Below are 21,214 nucleotides of genomic sequence, written 5' to 3'. Positions count from 1 at the left end.
TAGCTTTTTTTCATAAAATACATCTGGAAATATTATGGGTAGGATAGATATAGCATTCCCATGACACTGACCTGAAGCACACAAGCCAATGGCCTTATAGACGTCAGCAATGATTTTCATGTTATTGCAAACCCTTTTTTGTGGTGTGTGGAAAAACCACTAGACTCATATGACACACACCCCGCCCCAGACACAACTTCGTTGCATGAAACTGCTGTCACAAGGAGCTTTTATGCTGGGAATGTTTGTGTGGAGATTTTAGCTAATGAGGTAAAATAGGCCTCAGCTGTTATTTGGCATTGATTCCAGTTTTAATGTATTTTTTAAATGATGTGTTAGTGTGTGTAGCACAGGAGTACAACATTACATGGAAAGTATCTGGGGCCAGTTATGGACACTAATAATATACTAAAATAAGATAAAATGGGGAAAATAAGATATGGAAGGTAAACTATTGTATGTAAAACCTGTTAGCTACCTTATATCATTTAAATTATTTATACATTATATTTACAACACCTTTTTAATATTATACCACTTTCCTGAAGCTGTATAAGTTCTGCTTCCCTAAAAGTGACTTTCCTGAGGGCCAAACTAAAAGTCATGTGTTATGCCTTTGCATTTAACCTGTAGGATTTTGTGTTTTGTTTTGCTGTTTTTTTAAAAATACATGTTGCATCAGTTAGGGGATGATCAGTGTAGGGCTGCTGCTTTCGTCCTGAAGAAAATCCTTTGTCTGTTATTCTGGTAGCATTGGGAGGAAATCCTCCATTGGTGCATTCCCCTGAAGGAAAAACCAGCTTCAGAAAAGCTCAGGATCGCAGCAGGGAAGGAAAGGCTCAATTTCCCTTCCATGCCTGCTCTGATCCTGTGAACTCTCACTTCCCTAATTAATACCATATAGATGCGAATATACATTTAACATCACATTTAGTTTAGCCTCCGAGTTCTTGCTTTCAGGTCTTCTGACATTCTATTTACTATTACCTCTTTCGAAGCTCTTACCTTTCCAAAATTCCTTCTGGCCATGCTGTTAAAATTGTGACCTTCTTGGAATTCCTTTGATTAAAAACAAATCGGTACTATAATTCTTCATTTTAAGTACTCCATCAACATAAAATTGCTATTGTATCACTAACCAGTCTTTGAGGAGTCTTTAATTGTGATTTTCTGTTACACAAAACTGCTCAAAGGTGTGACCAGCAAATCAGTACTGAAAAATTAAAACCCAATCTTAACTTCTGCAACAACATCAGTACCATAGGATCTTTATAACTACTATTTTTTATGTAGGAACTCACCCTAGCCATATATTTCTAAATTCAGAAGCTCTTAGAGGTGTAAACAGGAAAAGATAAATACTGAAACAATACCACCTCCTTATCTTAGCTACATCATCAAACAAAGAATCCATTGTGCAAAGTGTATTTAGGCTTCTAGAATCCAGTATGTGTAGTGCTTGTCTTCTTTTCATTCAGTTTTTCCCAATTACCTTTTTGTGAAATCCTCAAATAAAAACTAACCACACAATAGAAAAGGGTTTGAAATTGACTGCTTTTTAATAGAATTAATGGAACATGAAGTGGCACAATACCATATCCTTCTCCATGGTGTTATGAGTGATCAATAAATTTTCAAATAATGCATATCACACACATACATAATAAAGATACAAGATTGTCATCAAGCTGTAGTTGAAGTGGCTACAGACAGTTGGCACTGTGAACTACAGCATTATGATAGGTAGTGGGTGGGTGGTCCATGTGAACCATGGAAGGACAGTCAGGATAGACTGGGGCAGCCACCCTGCTTTGCTGGCTCCACCTACCAGCCCTGTGGCCCCTGCCCCCAGTATCCGGATCCCCAGGCTAGCCAGCGCCCCTTCTTGCTGTCTTTCTCCCCACACTGTCCTCCCCACTGCCACCTTAGCTGAACCGACTCTTCATTATGATTGGCAGCAGCACTGGATCCCCAAACCAGGCAGCACTACTTCTGGCCGCCTTCCTCCCCTCCACGCTGCTCCTGGTGCTGCCACCTTACCCAGGCTAACTCTTCTTCCTGCTTGGCCACAGCAGTAGCAGTGGCCAAGAAGGATGAAGAGTCAGCCGAGGTAAGGTGGTAGCAGAGAGTGAGAGAGGCTGTCTGCAACCATGGCGAAGGGTGATGGTTAAGGGAACACCTGGGTGGGGGAAAGAAGAGTGTGTGTGAGAGACAGAGAGACAGACACAGAGAGAGTGCATTTCCCTCTGGTGATGGAGGGAAGAATTGGCTTGGGGGTAAAGGGGGGCATTTGGAGGAATGAGAGGGAATATGGGAAGAAGGAAAGTAGGGGGTGTCAACATTTTTATGCCTCTGGTGTCAGAGCGGGGGTGGGGTAAAAGCACCTGGGTGTAAAGGAGGATTTTTAGTGCTGGGTGTCAGCTTCAGGGCTGGGGGCTGGGCAGTAACAAAGCAGCCGGCAGTTAGCTGCCAATAAATCAGTGAAGACCAGGCAGATAACGGAGGCCGGCCAGCAGAAGAAAGGCTTGACAAAGTAGCAGTGTCCAAGAGCGTCGTTCAGGTAGGGAAGCAGAGTTCAGAAAGCCAGAGGTCCAGTCCGAAGGTCTAGAGGCTAGCAACGGTGTTACATGCGAGGGGTCACAACTGACGTTGTAGTCAGCAGTCTGCTGCAGCCATGAACTGCCTTTTATAACAGACTCCCTAAGACAGGTGCCCGTGATTAGTCTCCCAGCTGCTCAGAGCTGCTTGTTCTTGAACGACCCGACCTCTTCCTGACCTCTTCCTTCGTTGCTGTGCTACTCACTGGCAAGGGGGAGGGGAGCCTCCTGTTCATACCCAGAATCCGATTGCGGGGCTTCAGCCAGGTCCTGGACATTCTCCAGCTGGGGAAGAGTCAGAGTTGTGTCCTCAGGGGTTCCACTAGTTCCTTCTCCTGGGTCTGCCAACTCTGCCTCTTCCTCCTCCTCCGAGTCCTCTGAAGGGGCCATGACACTGGGGAGGAGCAAGAGCCACCAGTGTTTGCTTATTTATTCTCTATTCAGAGTTACCAGATATCAAATTCACTGAAATCATAATATATTGCATATTACAAAACCTTCACCAACATCTTTTAAACCATTTAAAAATGAGTAAAGTATTGAAGGCCTTTTACACATCCCTTTTTACAGTCACTGTATGCCAGAAATGAGAACAATTTTTCCAAGAAATCATCTGGGAAATTAGGATACAAAGATAGCCTAATTTGCTTATATTGTTGCATTTCCATTGTAAACCAGTTGAAATTTGGCTGCTGTTAACAAAATGCCTATTTGTGTGGTGTACTTAGAATATTCTTTCTCTAAGTTACCAAAAAAAAACCCCAACAACAGTAAGTGGGTTTCGGGAGATGATATACCCCATGATAAACTTTAATATGTAAATAAGTTCTTCTGTTGCCACACCTCTACACCTCTTCTAACATTTATTAGGATATTTCTTGTTCGTTCATCAATATATTTTAATTAATTTGTAAACAGCAATGAATTTTTAAAAAATTAGAAAAGGATGCTTGTTTAAGTCTTTTCCAAATTATAGGGGGGGAGGATATTTTTTCATGGTAACATGTTAGGAATTGTTTTTGATCTTCAGCCTTTTGAACATTCATGGAACAGTTGTACACTAGCTGTGCTGACTGTTTTACGATGAAAGACTGGGATCTCAGCTGGAGAGCATAAGGAAGGTCATCTGCCAGCTGTCTTATGCTATAAGGATTTTAATGGGGGGAACTAAGCTAATTTGATTGTTTGGCAAAAGCCTTCTTTGATCTTCTTGTATTTATTTCACTTACCCAAATATGTCAGCACAGGGTGCTGAGAAACACAGAGGAAGAGTGAAAACATATTACTCAGCCAGGTTTGCCTCTCTTCTCCCCCCACTCCCCATCCCTCAAGAAAGAGCAACAGTGTTTATCCTTTCATTAATGTCAATCATGAATTATCTTAACCAGACTAAATGGCAACTTGGCAACTCCAACTGAGAAATTTAATTACGAACATGAGAGACTTGGTGCATCAGACTGAAGGTCCATGTAGTCTACCACACTTTTCCTGACTTGGCCTGCAAATCTTCCAGGAAGCTCACAAGCAGGGTGTGCATGCAGCATCCCTTCTCTGTTTTGTCCCATACCATAGTGCCTCTGGATATGTAGCTTCCATATAGACAGTATCTAATAACCCAGATAGATCAATCCTGCATGAATTCATCTCGTCACTTTATTAAACCACTTTAGTTAATGGTTATTGCCAGTTCATGTATAGCAAACACCATTCTTAAAAACTGTATGAAGAGATATTTCATTTTGTCTGCCCGAGTCTGCTGCTAGTATATTTCTATCTACTTTTTCCATGCCATTCATAATTTTATAAACTTTTCTCGTGTTTCTCCTTGGCTATCTCCCACTCCCCCCCCGCGCCTATTTTCTGTTTCAGGATAGATAGAATACATTATTTCTGTACTCTTCTGTGTTTTGCCAGGTTTATTTTTTCCAATTTACTATACTAAGAACAGCGGCCAGTAGAACTGGGGCTAAAAGCAGTACTCAGAGAGAGAGAGAGAGAGAGAGAGAGATTAGGCAAAATTTCACTTCAAAAGGTCAATGTTGCAAAGCATTACAGTTGCTGGTGTTTCTTTGGGGGGCTTGCTAATACAGACTGGGTTTTCCTTTCTTCACAGCCCCAACAGAACCTTTGCTGTGCAAATTTGCTGATGGAGGGCAAAAGAAACGGCAGAATCAAAGCAAGTACACACAGAATGGGAGGCCATGGACAAGAGAAGGAGAGGTGAGTCACAACTATGTGCACTAATTTCTTGAGTATTTGGGTGAAGATGCTTGTGGGGCTGACTTAAGAGACCTTAATAAAAATAGGGCAAATAAGTCTTTAATGTTGCTAAGGATAAGCACCTATTAAGGAAGGGATTTACAAAACCATGCATTAAATAAGTCCTCAGTAGTGCTAAATTAGCAAAAAAATAGAGATAAAATACAGATAAGGATTGGAGGCTGCAGCCTTATGTTCAGTAGATTTGTACAGATGGGTTATCAATACTGCTCTATGTTGCAATGCTCATAAAATGGAAATGACATCTATATGAGAGAGTTTGTTGCATCCAGATACAGTTATGCTTAGTTGAAATCAATGTGAAATCATGACTAACTTAAGTCTCTTTGATTTCAGTAGGAGTTAGGTGCAATTAACTTTGTCTGGATCCAACCCAATATCTGCCAGTAAATAACAGCATGTCCACATAGATCTAGGTCAGGAAATATGATGTTCTGTTCCAATAAACCCATTCATTACTAGGCCAGCAGTCCATATAATTGATGGGGAGCATTTTGTAGCACTTGCATAGGTTGAGCAGTCTGCATGACTGCCTTCCCATTATTGGCATGGGAGTATCCTGGGGAAATAGGTGCCCCCCTTCTTTAATGATACTTTTCATAACCTTGAGGCACACTACAAAGGCGATCACAAATAGCAATTGTAAGGACATGCCTACAATGAAAAAACTGTAATTTAAAAAGGAATTTTACAGATGGCTTATCCACCATTTTGTTCTGTTGCGCTGTTGAGGTACGCTATACTAGTATTTTAATGCTGTGTTTTGAGAAATATATGAAGGTAGTCCACATTTAAGCCTAGAGGGTAATAATAAGAAGCAAGATTTATGATGTACAGTACTAGTTTCCTGCAAGTCCATTAGAACAGTTTAATTTTCATTTGCATTCCATCATTCTTTCTCTTCTAAATATTGAGGCACTATGAGTCCCTTGCCCTTACTCAAAGTAACTCCATATGTGTTTGGCATCACAGAATAGTTGGGGGAGGGGAAGAGAAAAAAAGCTTGATACTATTTTTCTTTTGGAATACTAGTAACACATTTGGCCATTTCTATCATTAGAGTAAATCCCGTTCAAATTCTTTCACATTCTTATAGGAATTATTAGTGAAAAGCTTGCATGTTTTTAAACTGGAGGGCATCTTATCAATTGTCATTTGGATGATAAAAAGGTGTCTCTGTAGTATAATTTTAAACACAATAAATTATCCAAAAAAATCTCATTTTTGTTTGCAAGTTTTCTGTTTCTTTCTGTGCCTTTTTTAAAAAAATAATGGTAATCATTGGTGATTTTAAAATGTGGTTAGCAGTTTCAAACCCATTGCCATGTTTGAACTAGTATATGGCTTGACAGTATTCAACCCTTTAGTCTTAGGAGGACCATACTTTAGCACCACCAGTAACTTACAAAGACAAAAAAGGATCACGTTCTGGAAAGCGTACAAGTTGCTCATTTTCACAAGGCAGTTACCATGCCCTGTTTCAGCACAACTTTCCAGTATTTTTAGCATATGCTGAGGCCAGTATGGCAACAGTGTTGACAAGGGAAGCTAAATAGTCTCAAAGAAGTCATTATGCTTTGTTATGCAGGGGATCCAGGACAACTAGAAGTTGCCTTTTAGAGCATATATGGTAGGGATGGAGGAGAAATTCAACTCAGTTTGCATTTAAATTAGCACCTTCCGAAACAATAGAACCAAAACACAGACATCCTTCAAAATTCACACTTATCCAAATTTTGTTCTCCAACCAAAAAGTGGTTACAAAAATCCATATATTAGGGAAAGGATGCACAAAATGAATAGATTAGTGAAAATAACATACAAAAATGCATTATATTAGAATAAATTGCTTACAAAAATGTGTACATTAGTCAAACCTGCCTTCCAAAATGTATTTGTTAGGTGAAATTTGCACTAAATGCTGAAGAATTTTCATGAGGATTTTTTTAAAAAATATTTCTTTATTAAATGTATATCCCACCCTTCCTCCTAGAAGGAGCCCAGGGCGCCAAATAAAACCCTAAAAACACCTTAAAAACAGACTTTAAAACACATTAAAACAAAACAACCTTAGAAACAACTTTTTAAAAATATCTTTAAAAACATATTAAAAAGCAATTCCAACACAGGCACAAACTGGGATAAGGTCTCTACTTAAAAGGCTTGTTGAAAGAGGAAGGTCTTCGGTAGGGCCAAAAAGATAACAGAGATGGCACCTGTATAATATTTAAGGGGAGGGAATTCCAAAGGGTCGGTGCCACAATACTAAAGGCTTCCTATGTTGTGCAGAACGGACCTCCTGATAAGATGGTATCTGTAGGAGCCCCTCACCTGCAGAGCGCAGTGATCGACTGGATATATAGGGGGTAAGATGATCTTTCAGGTATCCTGGTCACAAGCTGGAATACGTTGGAAGTATCCTGGTCACAAGCTGAAATACTGGAAGGGCTTTGTACACCAAAACCAGAACCTTGAACATGGCCCGATATCTAATGGGCGGCCAGTGCAATTCTTTCAGCAGTGGGGTGACATGTTGGCGATACCATGCCGCAGTGAGCAGTCATGGCACCGCATTTTGCACCAGCTGCAGTTTCCAGACCAAGAGCAATATCAAGGGCAGCCTCACATAGAGTGCATTACAGTAATCCAACCTGGAGGTTACCAGTGCATGGATAACAGTGGTCAGGCTATTCTGATCCAGAAATGGCTGCAGCTGTCATACCAGCTGAAGCTGGAAGAAAGCACTCCTAGCCACTGAGGTCACCTGGACCTCTAGTGACAAAGTTGGATCCAGGAACACCCCCAGCCTATGAACCTGCTATTTCCGCATCCAAAGCAGACAGCTGACCAATTATCTGAACCTGGGCACCACCAACCCACAGCACCTCCACCTTGTTAGGATTCAGACTCAGTTTATTGCCCCTCATCCTGCCCACCACTGAGTCCAGGATTTGCAAGGCCTCTCCGGATTCAGATGTTACAGAAAAATAGAGCTGGGTATCATCAGTGTACTGCTGACACCTCGTTCCAAATCTCCTGAATAATAATAATAATAATAATAATAATAATAAAATTGATATCCCACCCTTCCTCTCAGCTCAGGGCAGCATATAAATGTGAAACAGCATTGGGAACAAGATGGTATGCTGCTGCACCCCACAGCACAACTGCCAGGGGGCCAAAAGACAATCGCCCAATGCTATTCTCTGTAAACAACCTTGGAGGTAGGATTGGAGCTACTGTAAAACAGTGCTTCCAATTCCCATCTCACCGAGTTGGCTCAGAAACATATCATGGTCAATAATATCAAAAGCCACTGAGAGATCAAGTAAGAATAACAGGCTTGTACTCGTCCTGCCATTCTCCCAATAAAGGTAATCCATCAGCATGACCAAGGCCAATTCAGTCCCTTAAAAAAATCACAAATTGCTGCAGAAATGTGGAGAACTGACTTTAGGATTAGAAAAATGAGAAACCTGAGTGAATCGAAACTGACATATCATTCCATCCCTACTATCTGGCTTATTGGCTAAAGAGTCTACTGAGCCAATACAGCCCAAGGAGGCCTTGGTATGATAGACTGCAACAAAAAAGTCTCTGAATACAGATTTATATAGCACTTGCTAATAAGACGTCTGTATTATTTATTACATTTATATCCTGCCCTTCCTCCCCAAAAGAGCCCAATTTCTGTAGGGTCGACAACCCTAATTTTAAGCAATCTATACATCCATTTTTACACAATACTTGTCATTGCTACTCCTCATATCAACTGTATTGGATTGTGCTAGATTTGGATTAATTATGTTGACAGAATGCTATAGTGTCTTGGAAAGCTTATTGAACTACATGTACTCATGGAGCTCATGCAGCTTTTCGGTACATGCGAGGAACAATGTTTATCCCAGTGCTTACTGCGTTATACTTGCTACACATTTAAGCATCACATAAAGATTGTTGCACATTATGTTAATAGCATTTTTTGTTTATAAGGCACCTACCATGACAACATCATAACAACTCTTTCAGATTGTTAGTTATTTTTTGTAATGGGAAACTGATGCTGAGGCATAGTGACTTGTTTGGATCCAAAAGTATTTATTTGTAAGCAGACAATACTTCCTCTCACACAAGGTGCCCCCTGTTTTTTTGCCAAGTCTTCCTCCCGCTTCAGACCCCTAAAGGATTCCTCGAACCCCAAAAGCAGCTCAGGCACCGAGGTGGGTGGGGAGGGAATAGATTAGAATGGGTAGAGGGGGCAGGAACGCTCCACTGTACAAGTGGAGATCTGCTTCCAAATCTTTGGATCCAAGCCATTGTGTAAAGGGAGTGAAGATTGAAATATTTTAAAATAATAATAAGTTAAAAAATGTAAATGTCAGATTGTTTACCTGTAAGAACATATAGCAAGATGCTGTTTAGCTGAAGACAGGGAGATCATAATCTCTTCTGGAGTGATGGAGGTAGTGGAGCTGCTTGGGGTAGAAGTGGGGGCTTCCTTTGCACTTTATCAATCATCTGTCCTACAGATGTTTGTCTTCTAATAGTGCAATCCTTTGAATATCTACTCAGAAATTAGTGCCACAGAGTTCAGTGGAACTTACTTCCAGGTAAGTGTGTATAGGATCGCAACCTCAATTTAATTTGTCTACTCTTCTTTATTACTTCTTTGTTCTTCTGAAAACAAGCATCCTAAAAATACTATTTTCTAGCTTTCTGAATCCTGTGGGAATTAATTCCTACACAGAAGACATTTAACTACTGTTTATAGTAAACTTTTGAGTGAATTCATGCTCATCATTTCAGGAAATAAATTAAAATACTGAGCAATTATGAAGTTATTAACATAGGAAGCTGGCTTACACTGAATCAGATGATTGGTCCTATCTAGCTTCATCTACATTTGTCAACATTGACTGACCCCAACTCTCTAGGATTTCAGACAGGGGACATTACCAGCTCTGTTCCTATTCCCAGTTCTTGTAAGGGGAAACTCTAGTTAGTTTCACATTTAGGAACCATAGTGGATGAACCTCACAAAAACATTCAATGACATCTTGTCATTTAAAAACAAATGGAAAGTCCAACAGGAGGAGTGAATTAGACAAACAATGTAGCAAGCTCAGAATTTTCTAATATAATATTAGAGGGGAGGGCAGCTATGAGAGAACTAGAAAAGGTCCTCAAATGCAAAGATGTAGCACTGAACACTAAAGTCAGGATCATTCAGACCATGGTATTCCCGATCTCTATGTATGGATGTGAAAGTTGGACAGTGAAAAAAGAGGATATGAGAAAAATGAACTCATTTGAAATGTGGTGCTGGAGGAGAGCTTTGTGCACACCATGGACTGCAAAAAAGACAAATAATTGGGTGTTAGAACAAATTAAACCAGAACTACCATTAGAAGCTAAAATGATGAAACTGAGGTGATCATACTTCGGACACATCATGAGAAGACGTGATTCACTAGAAAAGACCATAATGCTGGGAAAAACAGAAGGGAGTAGAAAAAGAGGAAGGCCAAACAAGAGATGGATTGATTTCATCAAGGAAGCCACAGACCTGAACGTGCAAGGTCTGAACAGGGTGGTTTATAACAGATGCTACTGGAGGGTCACCATAAGTCGTCATCGACTTGAAGGCACATAACAACAACAAAATATTAGAGGAATAATGTGACATCCTTACTATAAGGTTTGATCTTAAAATATAGGAGCTGCCTTTTACTGTGAGTCAGACCATTGATCTATCTATCTCGGCATCATCTACACTGACTGGCAGCAGCTCTCCAGTGTTCCAGGTATGGTTATTTCTCAGTCCCTCCTGGAGATGCCACAGGATACAAAAGTAACAACCCACAGCTGCACAGATGGTATATCATATCAGAGCTTGGAAAAGTTACTTTTTTGAACTACAACTCCCATCAGCCCCAGCCAGCATGGCCACTGGAGTGGGCTGATGGGAGTTGTAGTCCAAAAAAGTAACTTTTCCAAGCTCTGAGATGCTAATCTGGCTGGTCTATGACCGAAATAAGATTATTCATTCATTCATTCATTCATATAGATGCTAAAAGAAGGGAAATAAAAAAAGAAAGACCAGTCCAAAGTCCATCAAATGAAAGTGTGTTTCCATAAATTGCCATGAGATGTTGGTGTTCTATATCCATGTCCTTTTGTCTCAGCAAAATCAATAAATCTAAACCAAGTGGCATAAAAATTGTCTGACTTTTTATTGTTCCTCTGTTCTCTTATTTTAATAGTAATCTTTTCCATGAGGATCAGGTATCATAGTTGTTGTCATGAACATCTTTCTAGAATTTCACAGAACATTTCCATGAATTTTTCAGACTTTTTGGAAAAATTGAAAGGGACGTGTCAATCCTGCTAACTACAGACTAAGGGGCAAACTACATGTGATGCTAAATGCATTATTTAGAAGTACATAAGGGATTTAAAAATTTTAATAATGAGTATGGTGAGACAATGAGAGCCAGTGTGGCACAGTGGTTAGAGTGTCGGACTATGACCTGGGAGGCCATAGTTTGAATCCCCACACAGCCATGAAGCTCACTGGGTGACCTTGGGCCAGTCACTGCCTCTCAGCCTCAGAGAAAGGCAATGGTAAACTACCTCTGAATACCGCTTACCATAAAAACCCTCTTCATAGGGTCGCCATAAGTCGGAATCGACTGGAAGGCAGTTCATGTCATTTCATTTCATGGTGGGACAACTTTCATTTGGACCACAGTGTGTGGGCAGTTTTAACCCTTTCCTTTTCAGCCATGATCCTGATGAAATCCCCCCCCCGCACAGCTATTACTCTTAGGAAGAAGCTTCCCATTGATGCAAATGAGAGTTTGTTTTCCCTAATACTAATAGTGTGGGTAACAGTTTATTCGGGAGCACAGTTGGGAGGGAAGAGTTGTATCTCCCCTCCACTACTGTCCCAATGAAAATAATGCCTGTTACTAAATATATTTAAACGCCTGACATGCTTTAGGAAGATAGGAAGCTACCTTATACTGAGTCAGACCAGTGGTCCATCTAGGTCAGTATTGTCTACACTGACTGGCAGCAGCTGTCCAGGCTTTCAGGCAGGATTCTCTTCCAGCCCTACCTGGAGATGCCGGGGATTGAACCTAGGACCTTCTGCATGCAAAGTAGATGCTCTACCACTGAGCTATGCCCCTTTCAAGTGATGTGTTCATCATCATGTGTAGTTTGAGTTTGATTTCAAGTATTTTTTCATCTTGTTGTAAATGAGATTGTTAGGTGCTGTTGAATTTAGCTAGATTTGGGTTAGATGCTTATTTTTAATGACATCAACATTTATATTGTAATGCCAATTCTGTCCAGTCTAATTGGTGAGGGGAGAGAGACTCTGCTGCTATCAGGGGAGGCTGCTTCCACCTGCCTTACCCCACCCTCCAGCCTTCAAAAGGGAGCTGCCTCTGGAGAAGGACTGAGAGGGAGAGAGACTCTGCTGCTATCAGGGGAGGCTGTTTCCAGCTGCCTGTCCCACCCTCCAGCATTCAAACGCAGCTTCTTTTGGAGGACTTTCTGGTCTTGGGTTGGGCTTGGGGGTTAGTTTTTAAATATTCTTGTTGTGATTTTAAATTAATTGTTGTTGGGGGGTGGGTCTCTGGTGTGGTTGTGGGATTTTAGGGTGTTCTGGGTGGTTTTAAGGGTGGGTTCTGGGTGGTTTTAAGGGTGGGTGGCATGCCTGAACTGCGGACTCCAGCGTCAGGGGCATGTGTAAATTGGGGGGAAGTGATGGGGGAGGGTGGGAGGCCAAGATATAACGAGGTTGGGAGGCAGATGCTGGTGGGGTGCTAGTGGCAGGCCATGTCAGGTAAGAGGAACTAGGGAGAGATACATAATATCTGTCCCTTGTTCCGGGCCTGCCCAAGACCAAAAGATAGCTGGGGGATGCGGGACTCCATGTTCTAACCTTCGGTTGCTGCTGTGCAATGCCAGGTCCATTGCCCAAAAAACATCTCTCATCCATGACATGATATTAGATGAGGGCGTGGACCTGGCATGCATTACGGAAACCTGGCTGGATGAGGCCGTGGCTCCCATCCTTGAGGCCATGTGTCCAGCTGGGTTCCTATATGCGCAGCAGCCGAGGGTTGGAAGTCGGGGAGGGGGAGTGGCGGTCATCTATCGGGGGTCCCTGGTTCTCACCAGACCGCCTCTCCATGAGACCAAGATTGCTGATTGCATGTACTGGAGGTTGGGCCTAAAGGGCAGCTCGTGTACCGCCCACCCCGCTGCACGACTGACTCCCTGGCTGAGGTGCTGGAGGTGGTCTTGGATGTGTGGGTGCAATCCCCAAACTTGCTGGTGCTGGGGGATTTCAACGTACATCCTGAGGCCATCCTCACAGAGGCACCTTGGGATTTCATGGAAACCATGGCTTCCTGGGAGCTGCACCTTATTCCCACGGGGCCCACTCATGTAGCTGGTCATGCACTTGACCTTGTATTTGTCTCGGGAGAGGAGGGGAGTGATCTGAAAATGAGGGCTACATCTCTTACCCCTTGTCATGGTGAGCTCACTACTTGGTGAGAGTAGACCTTTCGATGCCACACACCCTTTGCGGGGGTAAAGGACCCATTAGGATGGTCCGCCCCAGGCGCTTGATGGATCCTGATGGATTCCTGAATGTGCTTGGGGACTTTATAGAGCCTGCAGACAGGCACTCAGTCGAGACCCTGGTGGAGGAGTGGAATAAGGTGATCACCGGGGCATTAGACCGGATGGCTCCAAAACGCCGTCTCCCCCTGAATAGAGCTCAGACAGTACCATGCTATACTCCATGGTTGCGAACTCTGAGGCGGAAAGTGAGACTGCTAGAGCGCCGGTGGTGGAAATCTCACTCTGATGATGATTGGACACGGGTTAGAGTGGCTGCAGCAGCCTACCATGTGGCGATAAGGGCAGCAAAAAAGGATTTTTATGCTGCCTCTATTGCGTCCGCAGAGTGCTGTCCTAGGAGGCTGTTCCAAGTGGTCCGAAGCCTGGTCAGTCCAGTTGCTTCGGAACCTGTGGAACATTCTAAGATCTCTTGTGATGAGTTTGCAAAGCACTTTGCGGATAAAATTGATCGTCTAAAGAGTGCGATTCTGCATGCTATGGATACAGTGAGCGAGCCAGAGTCGGCCAGTGGTTCTCCGGTGATGTGGGATCGGTTCCAGCTTCTTCCTTCTGATGAAGTGGACAAGGTGCTTTCAACCTTAAGGCCAACCACCTGCTTACTCGACCCTTGCCTGTCGTGGCTCATTATGAGCTACAAGGACAGACTGGGTGAGGGGATCAAGGCAGTGGTAAATGCGTCCTTGGAAGAGGGTGTGATGCCATCAGCCATCAAGGAGGCAGTAATAAAACCAATTTTAAAGAAGCTCTCCTTGGATCCCCAAGACTTGAACAACTTTCGCCCAATCTCAAACTTACCATTCTTGGGCAAGGCGGTTGAGCGGGTGGTGGCGAAGCAGTTGCAAGCGCAATTGGAGGAAGCGGATTATCTGGATCCATTTCAGTCGGGCTTCAGGCCTGGATATGGGACTGAAACAGCCTTGGTGGATGATATGAGGAGAGCGTTGGATAGGGGTGAGTGCACCTTCCTCGTCCTCCTGGACCTCTCAGCGGCTTTTGATACCATTGACCATGGTATCCTTCTGGATCGCCTGGAGGGGTTAGGCATAGGGGGCACTCTATTGCAGTGGTTCCATTCCTTCCTCTCTGATAGGCACCAAAGAGTAGCATTGGTGGATGAGGTTTCAGACCCTTGGCCTCACTTGTGGGGTGCCACAGGGCTCCATCCTCTCCCCGATGCTATTTAACATCTATATAAAGCCGCTGGGGACTATCATCAGGAGATGTAGGCTGCAGTGTCACCAATATGCGGATGACACGCAGCTCTATCTCTCATTTAAATCTTCACCGAGGTTGGCTGTAGAAACCCTATCCAAGTGCCTGGAATCGGTGAGTGGCTGGATGGGAAGGAATAAGCTGAAGCTGAACCCTGACAAAACTGAGGTACTGTTCATGGGAGACAAGGGAAGGTTAGGGAATTTGGACCTGGTGCTCAATGGGGTACAATTGCCCCTAAAAGACCAGGTCCGTAGCCTCGGGGTCATTCTTGACTCCCAACTGTCCATGGAAGCTCAGTTTTCGGCTGTGAGCTGGGCAGCACTGTATCAATATGGAGGCTACGCCCCTACCTTCCCAATCATCTGCTCCGATCGGTGGTACATGCCCTGGGCTCCTCTTGCCTAGACTACTGTAATGCGCTCTATGTGGGGCTAATGGTCCAGAAGCTGCAACTGGTACAGAATGTGGCAACGCACCTGATTAAAGGCAGCCGCCGGCGAGATCATATCACTCCAGTGCTAAAAGAGTTGCACTGGTTACCAGTTGCTTACCGGGCCCAATTCAAGGTGTTGGTTTTGACCTTTAAAACCCTATACGGTTTCGGCCCAGTCTATCTAAAGGAGCACCTCCAGCATCATCAGTTATTCCGCCCAACAAGATCAGCCTCAAAAGACCTTCTCTCCATCCCATCAGTCAAAACAGCCAAACTGGTGAGGACTAGAAAGAGGGCTTTTTCAATTGTGGCCCCCACCCTGTGGAACTGCCTCCCAAATGATCTCCGCCATGCCCCTTCTATGATGAGTTTCTGCCGGGCCTTCAAGACCTGGCTCTTCAGGCAGGCTTTTGGGGTGGGCTAGATTTTATCCTCATTGTTTTTAGATTTTTAATGTCTAGGTATTATATGCCTATTTTGTACATCGCCCAGAGTGGCTGGACAGCCAGCCAGATGGGTGACTAATAAATTCTATAAATAAAATAAATAAAAAATAATTAAAATAATAATAGATCTCTTTCCGCCCAAAACATTCCATGTGCTGTATTTCCTTTCTGAAATTTTATTGGTGTAGATAGCTGAGCAAATTATTATCCTAAAACTTGAGGCGGAAATTATTTATGTGTAGATAACATACATGTATAGTAGTCTTTTAAAAGAAATTATTAGACATATGTAGTGAATATTCCGGTGCTATATTTATCAAAGTTACTTCAAATATACACCAGTGTATATGGACAAATTGGACTGTTAGTTAGAAAGCATACTTGTCAAAACCAGGTAAAATAGAAGATTAGGCACAGATTGATTGCTGTTATATTGGCTTTTTAAAAATTAGATGTTTAAGTAGAATGGATTTAAATGAACCTCAGCAATAGCCTACTGTATATATTCTGAGACTGATCTCTTTGCCATAATAGAGTAATAAGCAAAGCTAGGCATACACCCAGTCATTTAACTCTGAATAACTGGTTGCTGATGATGAGTTTGCCAGGCATTAGACCAGGATAAAATTAAGTAGCTTCCTACAGATAAGGGATTATAGATGCTTCTTTCATTATTCCCTTCCTTTTTGTCACTTTCTAGTGTATTTATCTAGAGTTATGACTTCCTTTGTAAATAATCAGGAGGCAAACCTGTAGTATGTGCTCAGGCATGGAGAGAAACATGTTTTTTTTTTAAAAAAAAAAACCCTACAACTATTCTTTTAACTCTCTCCCATTTTTGACCTACCATTCATTACTGTCCTACTCAGTGCCCTCTAGCAATTTAGAGGGAAAAAATATAGAGGTCATTTGGGAGACTGGGATTTCCCCTTCTGGTTGTAAAGTCAATAGCTGCAAGAAAGTCAAAGTTGTTGATCTCCGTGCCAATCCTCTTCTCTCTACCAGCAGCAGGCTTTTAGAAACTATTAGTAGGTCTCTGCTGGGGTGTATTTCAGATCTCAGACACTGGTTTTTGTATGCTGGCATGAGCTCCATAGTCCTCTATGGACGGAAAATATTCAGTCTGATAGCTAGCTGGGTTTTTATTCTTATCTCTGTGCACAAGACTATTAAGGGACCTGGGAACTCCACACACACTGAAACAAGTTGAAGGGTCCCACATGCCTCTGACCTGAGTATATCAAATATCCACTGCTGATCTGTCATAGGATGATAGGACATTACTCACTTTCATAATGCTTGTCTTAGTGGGTCATGGCACTCCTATTGGGCTGAGCCCTTGTTCTATGCAAGACTGAATTCAGGCAGCAGTTTATTCCATTTTCCCGATGTTTCCTTTCCTGATAATTTCTGCATTTGAATTGATCTTTCACACAATGTAAAAGTCACTTCTGGAAATCTAGCAGAATAAAGGGGAAGTTTAGCACTCACTTCTGTGTTAATTGCTTCCAGAAAAAAAATGTTTGCAAGTCCATTAACTCAGAAAATCACAGCAGTAAAGGGACAAAATTTGGGGTGGTGTAACGGCATACAGTTCTTTCCCGCCATTTTCAAGGGGGAATCATGGGGGACAAGAAGTGTGCATGTGTGGAAAGAATGGGGGCATAGCGACATGTCCAATGATATTCATGCCCACTGGTATGATTGAAATTTAGTGCCACATGGCAGTATATCAGTCAAAAAGCCAAAGTTCCATAATGCAACAGGTACTGCAGGGTGAAAGGAATGTTAGAAATCATTACAGAAGTACTACTGTTTTAATCAGTAAAGCTAACACAATAAATCCCATGTCTGAATTTAGCCCAAATCTGATCTGACTTGCACACTATGCAAATAATAACCAAGTATTCATTGGAGCCCATTGATGCAAACTCTTGACAAAAAAAGCCAATTACAAAGATGCATTTAAGTTTGTTTTTATTAGCTATTATGTACATTGAATTAGTCAGCATAGTAAGGAAAAAGAGTATCTGCTGAGAAGGAACATAGCTTGTTTTGGATTAGTTTATAAATGTTTTATAAGGGCACACTGTAAAGCAATAGCTTGCAGGCAATTGTAAGTTTTAGGATTCTCATAGCTTTGCAAGTATGTGTTCACAAATAGGCATGCACAATATGAGTGGGGTAAAATGAGTGTGACGTAAAGTATTTTTATACTTAATACAGCAAAGCCATGTTAGTGTTGTTTTAATTGCCATAATTAAATACAGAGTTGGAAAATAATCAATGGAAGTCTGCATGAGAGAGAATACAATTATTGTTGTTGTTATTGTGTTGTTGTTGTTGTTTATTACATTTGTATACTGCCCCATAGCTGAAGCTCTCTGGGCGGGTTACAACAATTAAAAACATTAAAAACAAATATACAAATTTAAAAACACTTTAAAAACAATTTAAAAACACATGCTAAAATGCCTGGGAGAAGAGGAAAGTCTTGACCTGGCACCGAAAAGGTAACAGTGAGAAACAGAACAGAAACAGAACGGAAAACCCTGGCAAAGTATGTTTTTCAGTCCTAAGCACTTGAGTCATATCAATTGATGTGGAACTTACTTCCACTTAAGTATCTTTAGGATCCCAGCCATGGTGAATAGCTGTATCAGTTCAGACAGTTTCAGTGGACAAATTACATATGGTAGCTTACTTCATGTATCCACTTACATGCCTTCAGACCTATGGGGCATAAATTTTGGGAATGAGCTACAATGTTACTGGCCCTTTGTTGTAATACCATATGTTTTGGAGCTTTTATGGCCGATGTGTTTATAAAGCAATATTTTTCCTGCTATTTCTCCTTGAATCAGTCAGGAGGAAATAAATAATATGAATCAGAAGACAGCAAATACTGTGAAAGGTTTTTAAGAGACCGAGAACATTCACATCAGAATAGGTGTATGCTTATCTTTTCCAAATTTCTTCACTGCATAAATATATAGTTAATTTTCATTTTTTATGTTTCAACTTGAGCAAAATTAGCTAGGAACAGGATGAGATGTATATAGGAAGAATGGCTTACTGCCCTCTTATTGTGTCCCTACTCAAGCCTTTCCTTTTCCCCGTCATCATTGCCAGGTCTAGCATCAAAATCAATATCATTAACCATCTGATCACATCTTGAAAGGACCCCTGCCATGGATCAGAGTCCATTGACCTCTGCTGCTTGCCATCTCCTCCAACTGCCTCTCTTACCTTTTTTCTTACTCTTGTGTAATGGGAGAGAATGAGAAAGCAGGTGTCAGTGATAGCTACAAGAAGAACATGATGCACTGTGACGGTGGACCACTGACAGTGTCTTGCCTACACAACTCCTCCCCCCCCACCCTTGGAGTTGACTAAGGATGGGTGCCTGTTTTCTATGTGTTCATTCATAAATTCATTTCTTCTTGTTTCTGCATTTTTAAAAAAATATTTTTAAAAGCATGAAAATATGTATATAAATAAATATTTAAATATGTATTTTTGAACAAATCTTCTCACAAAATATACTTTTAAAACGTATTTTATCCTAAAATATGTTTTGTAAAATGCATTTTGGTACTTTTTGAGCTGAGAACTGCATTGAAGAACTCAGAAAAGTGCAAATGTGAAGGATAATAATATTCCAATCTGCACATTAGTACAAATCAGATTAGTTGACATCATAATTCACAAACATCAAAATCATCAAGCATCCCTAGTGTTGACACAAACCATAAAATTTTCTGAACACCCAGCGCTGGAAATGTATGGTGTATGCATCTATAGTAGATAAAAAAGGTCATTGTATTAAAATCAAATACATTAGTTCCATTACTGTCATGTTTATTCTCCATGTAATGTATTTATTTTCCATTGTAATGTATTCTGCAGCTATGTGTAGTATGGTTTAAATACAAGCCATTTTCAAAAAAGGTGTCAGCATCAAAGGTAATCCTAGAGATCGGCTGGCAAGAGGCAATAGAACTTACTAGGGGATAAGTGCTAGAAAGGAATCTGAATTCCTGAACCATTTTTATAAACGTGTCCATGGATTTGGATCTAAGACTCAAATTGGCCCAACTCAGTACTATTCAGGTCTTACTCAAAACTGCACAAATAACTACTAAAAGCCAGGAACATTATCTTCATAGCACATCAGGAATCACAGGGAGAGTGTATATGTTGAAATGAATCTATCAGCATGTTACATTGGAGAAAACATCCTATTTCTTAAATGTACAGCTGTATGTTCAAAACATACAACATCAAAAGGTTTGATACATTGTTAAAATCTTTTTTTAAAATTCTAAGCCTTTTTAATACCACAGTATTTTTTTTTTACTTAGAACTATCATAAATTTTCAAAAGAAAGATCAATATCAAGCTAATTTTCCCACTGAGTAAAACTTATTTTATTAAAGGAGTGTTTAAACTAAATCTTATTTGGACTATTGGCTCCCTGCTTCAAAGGACTTCTAGAATGAAAGTCTTACCATGAAGGAACATTGCTTTCTATTTTTTTCTTGCTAGATCACTTTCCATGTTTTTTACAACTTTAAACAATTTGTATAACCTGTTCACTCTTATCTCCCTTATTTGTCTATCATATGCTATCACATATCATATTAGGGTCCAGATCCTTGCTATTTACATCCTACCTGATATCCTAATTTCTGGTTGGGCTTTCAGGTCATAGTCCATATTTGGGTCATTATGTGTGCCAGTCATCTCACTCTACATTACTTACCTTGTCAGGCTGATATTGTACTTAAATTAGTTATTCTACCCATTAGGAAGACTTTTTCTTTTATTTTTCCAGTTGGAGAAGATGAAAACAAGGTGTGTATGCCTTTGATGAAACTAAGGTTACTAAGTCTGTCAGTGTACAGCACTGTCAATCAAACGGAAATATCCAATAAGTCATGGGTGGGAAACTTTTGGCCTTCCAGATCCCGCTGAACAGCAACTCCCATTATCTCCAGCAAGCATGGCAAGTGGCCAGGGATGATTTGGGAGTTGTAGTTCAACAGCATCTGGAGGGTCAAAGGTTTGCCATCCCTGCAATAATTGGTATGAATTACATTGGTTGATGGGCCTCTGGTTGGCTAGAAGGACAGAAAGAGTTTGGATCCCAACTCCTCTGATTCCTTTTATAATACAGTTTCACAGTTCAAACACCCAGCTCATTGAATAAGCAGAATAAATGTGGCAAAAAGTTGTAAACAAAGATATAGCACAACTGCATTTTGCAATGTCAGGTCCAACAATGGTTACTGTTACCAGTATTGCTGTCTTGACTCATTCTACTGGTTTAAAACAACATCCTAGATTATTTAGGTAATATCATGATCACAATACCACTGAATAAAACTGTCCAGGCCCATTAATTGTTGTGTCCTATAATAATTTGTTAGTTTAAAGACTGATACAGTTGAGTCATTTGTCTCCAAAAAGTGAATGAATATGAACCAGCTTACATTTTATATGGCTTCACTGTTTTGTAGTTAGAATCCTTGTAATGATCTATAAGGGGTTGTCATTTTGGAGGGATAACAGGGTTA

The 21,214-nt window shown here is 41.2% G+C and overlaps 1 protein-coding gene across 4 annotated transcripts in view; it reads left to right on the top strand.

Moving 5' to 3' along the window:
- The window catches only part of RBMS3 (RNA binding motif single stranded interacting protein 3), a 734,215-nt gene that overhangs the window by 612,868 nt on the left and 100,133 nt on the right, over positions 1-21,214 (top strand). For all 4 annotated transcript variants that reach the window (XM_061586167.1, XM_061586164.1, XM_061586166.1 and 1 more), the window contains one exon: positions 4,711-4,817. In XM_061586167.1, coding sequence (XP_061442151.1) covers positions 4,711-4,817 — 107 coding nt within the window. The remainder of the gene's footprint in view (positions 1-4,710; positions 4,818-21,214) is intronic.

Source organism: Rhineura floridana, chromosome 10 (assembly GCF_030035675.1).
Source record: "Rhineura floridana isolate rRhiFlo1 chromosome 10, rRhiFlo1.hap2, whole genome shotgun sequence".
Taxonomy (NCBI): Eukaryota; Metazoa; Chordata; class Lepidosauria; order Squamata; family Rhineuridae; genus Rhineura; species Rhineura floridana.
Note: the sequence above shows the minus strand (reverse complement) of the source record. Positions and strands in the feature narration are given on the sequence as shown.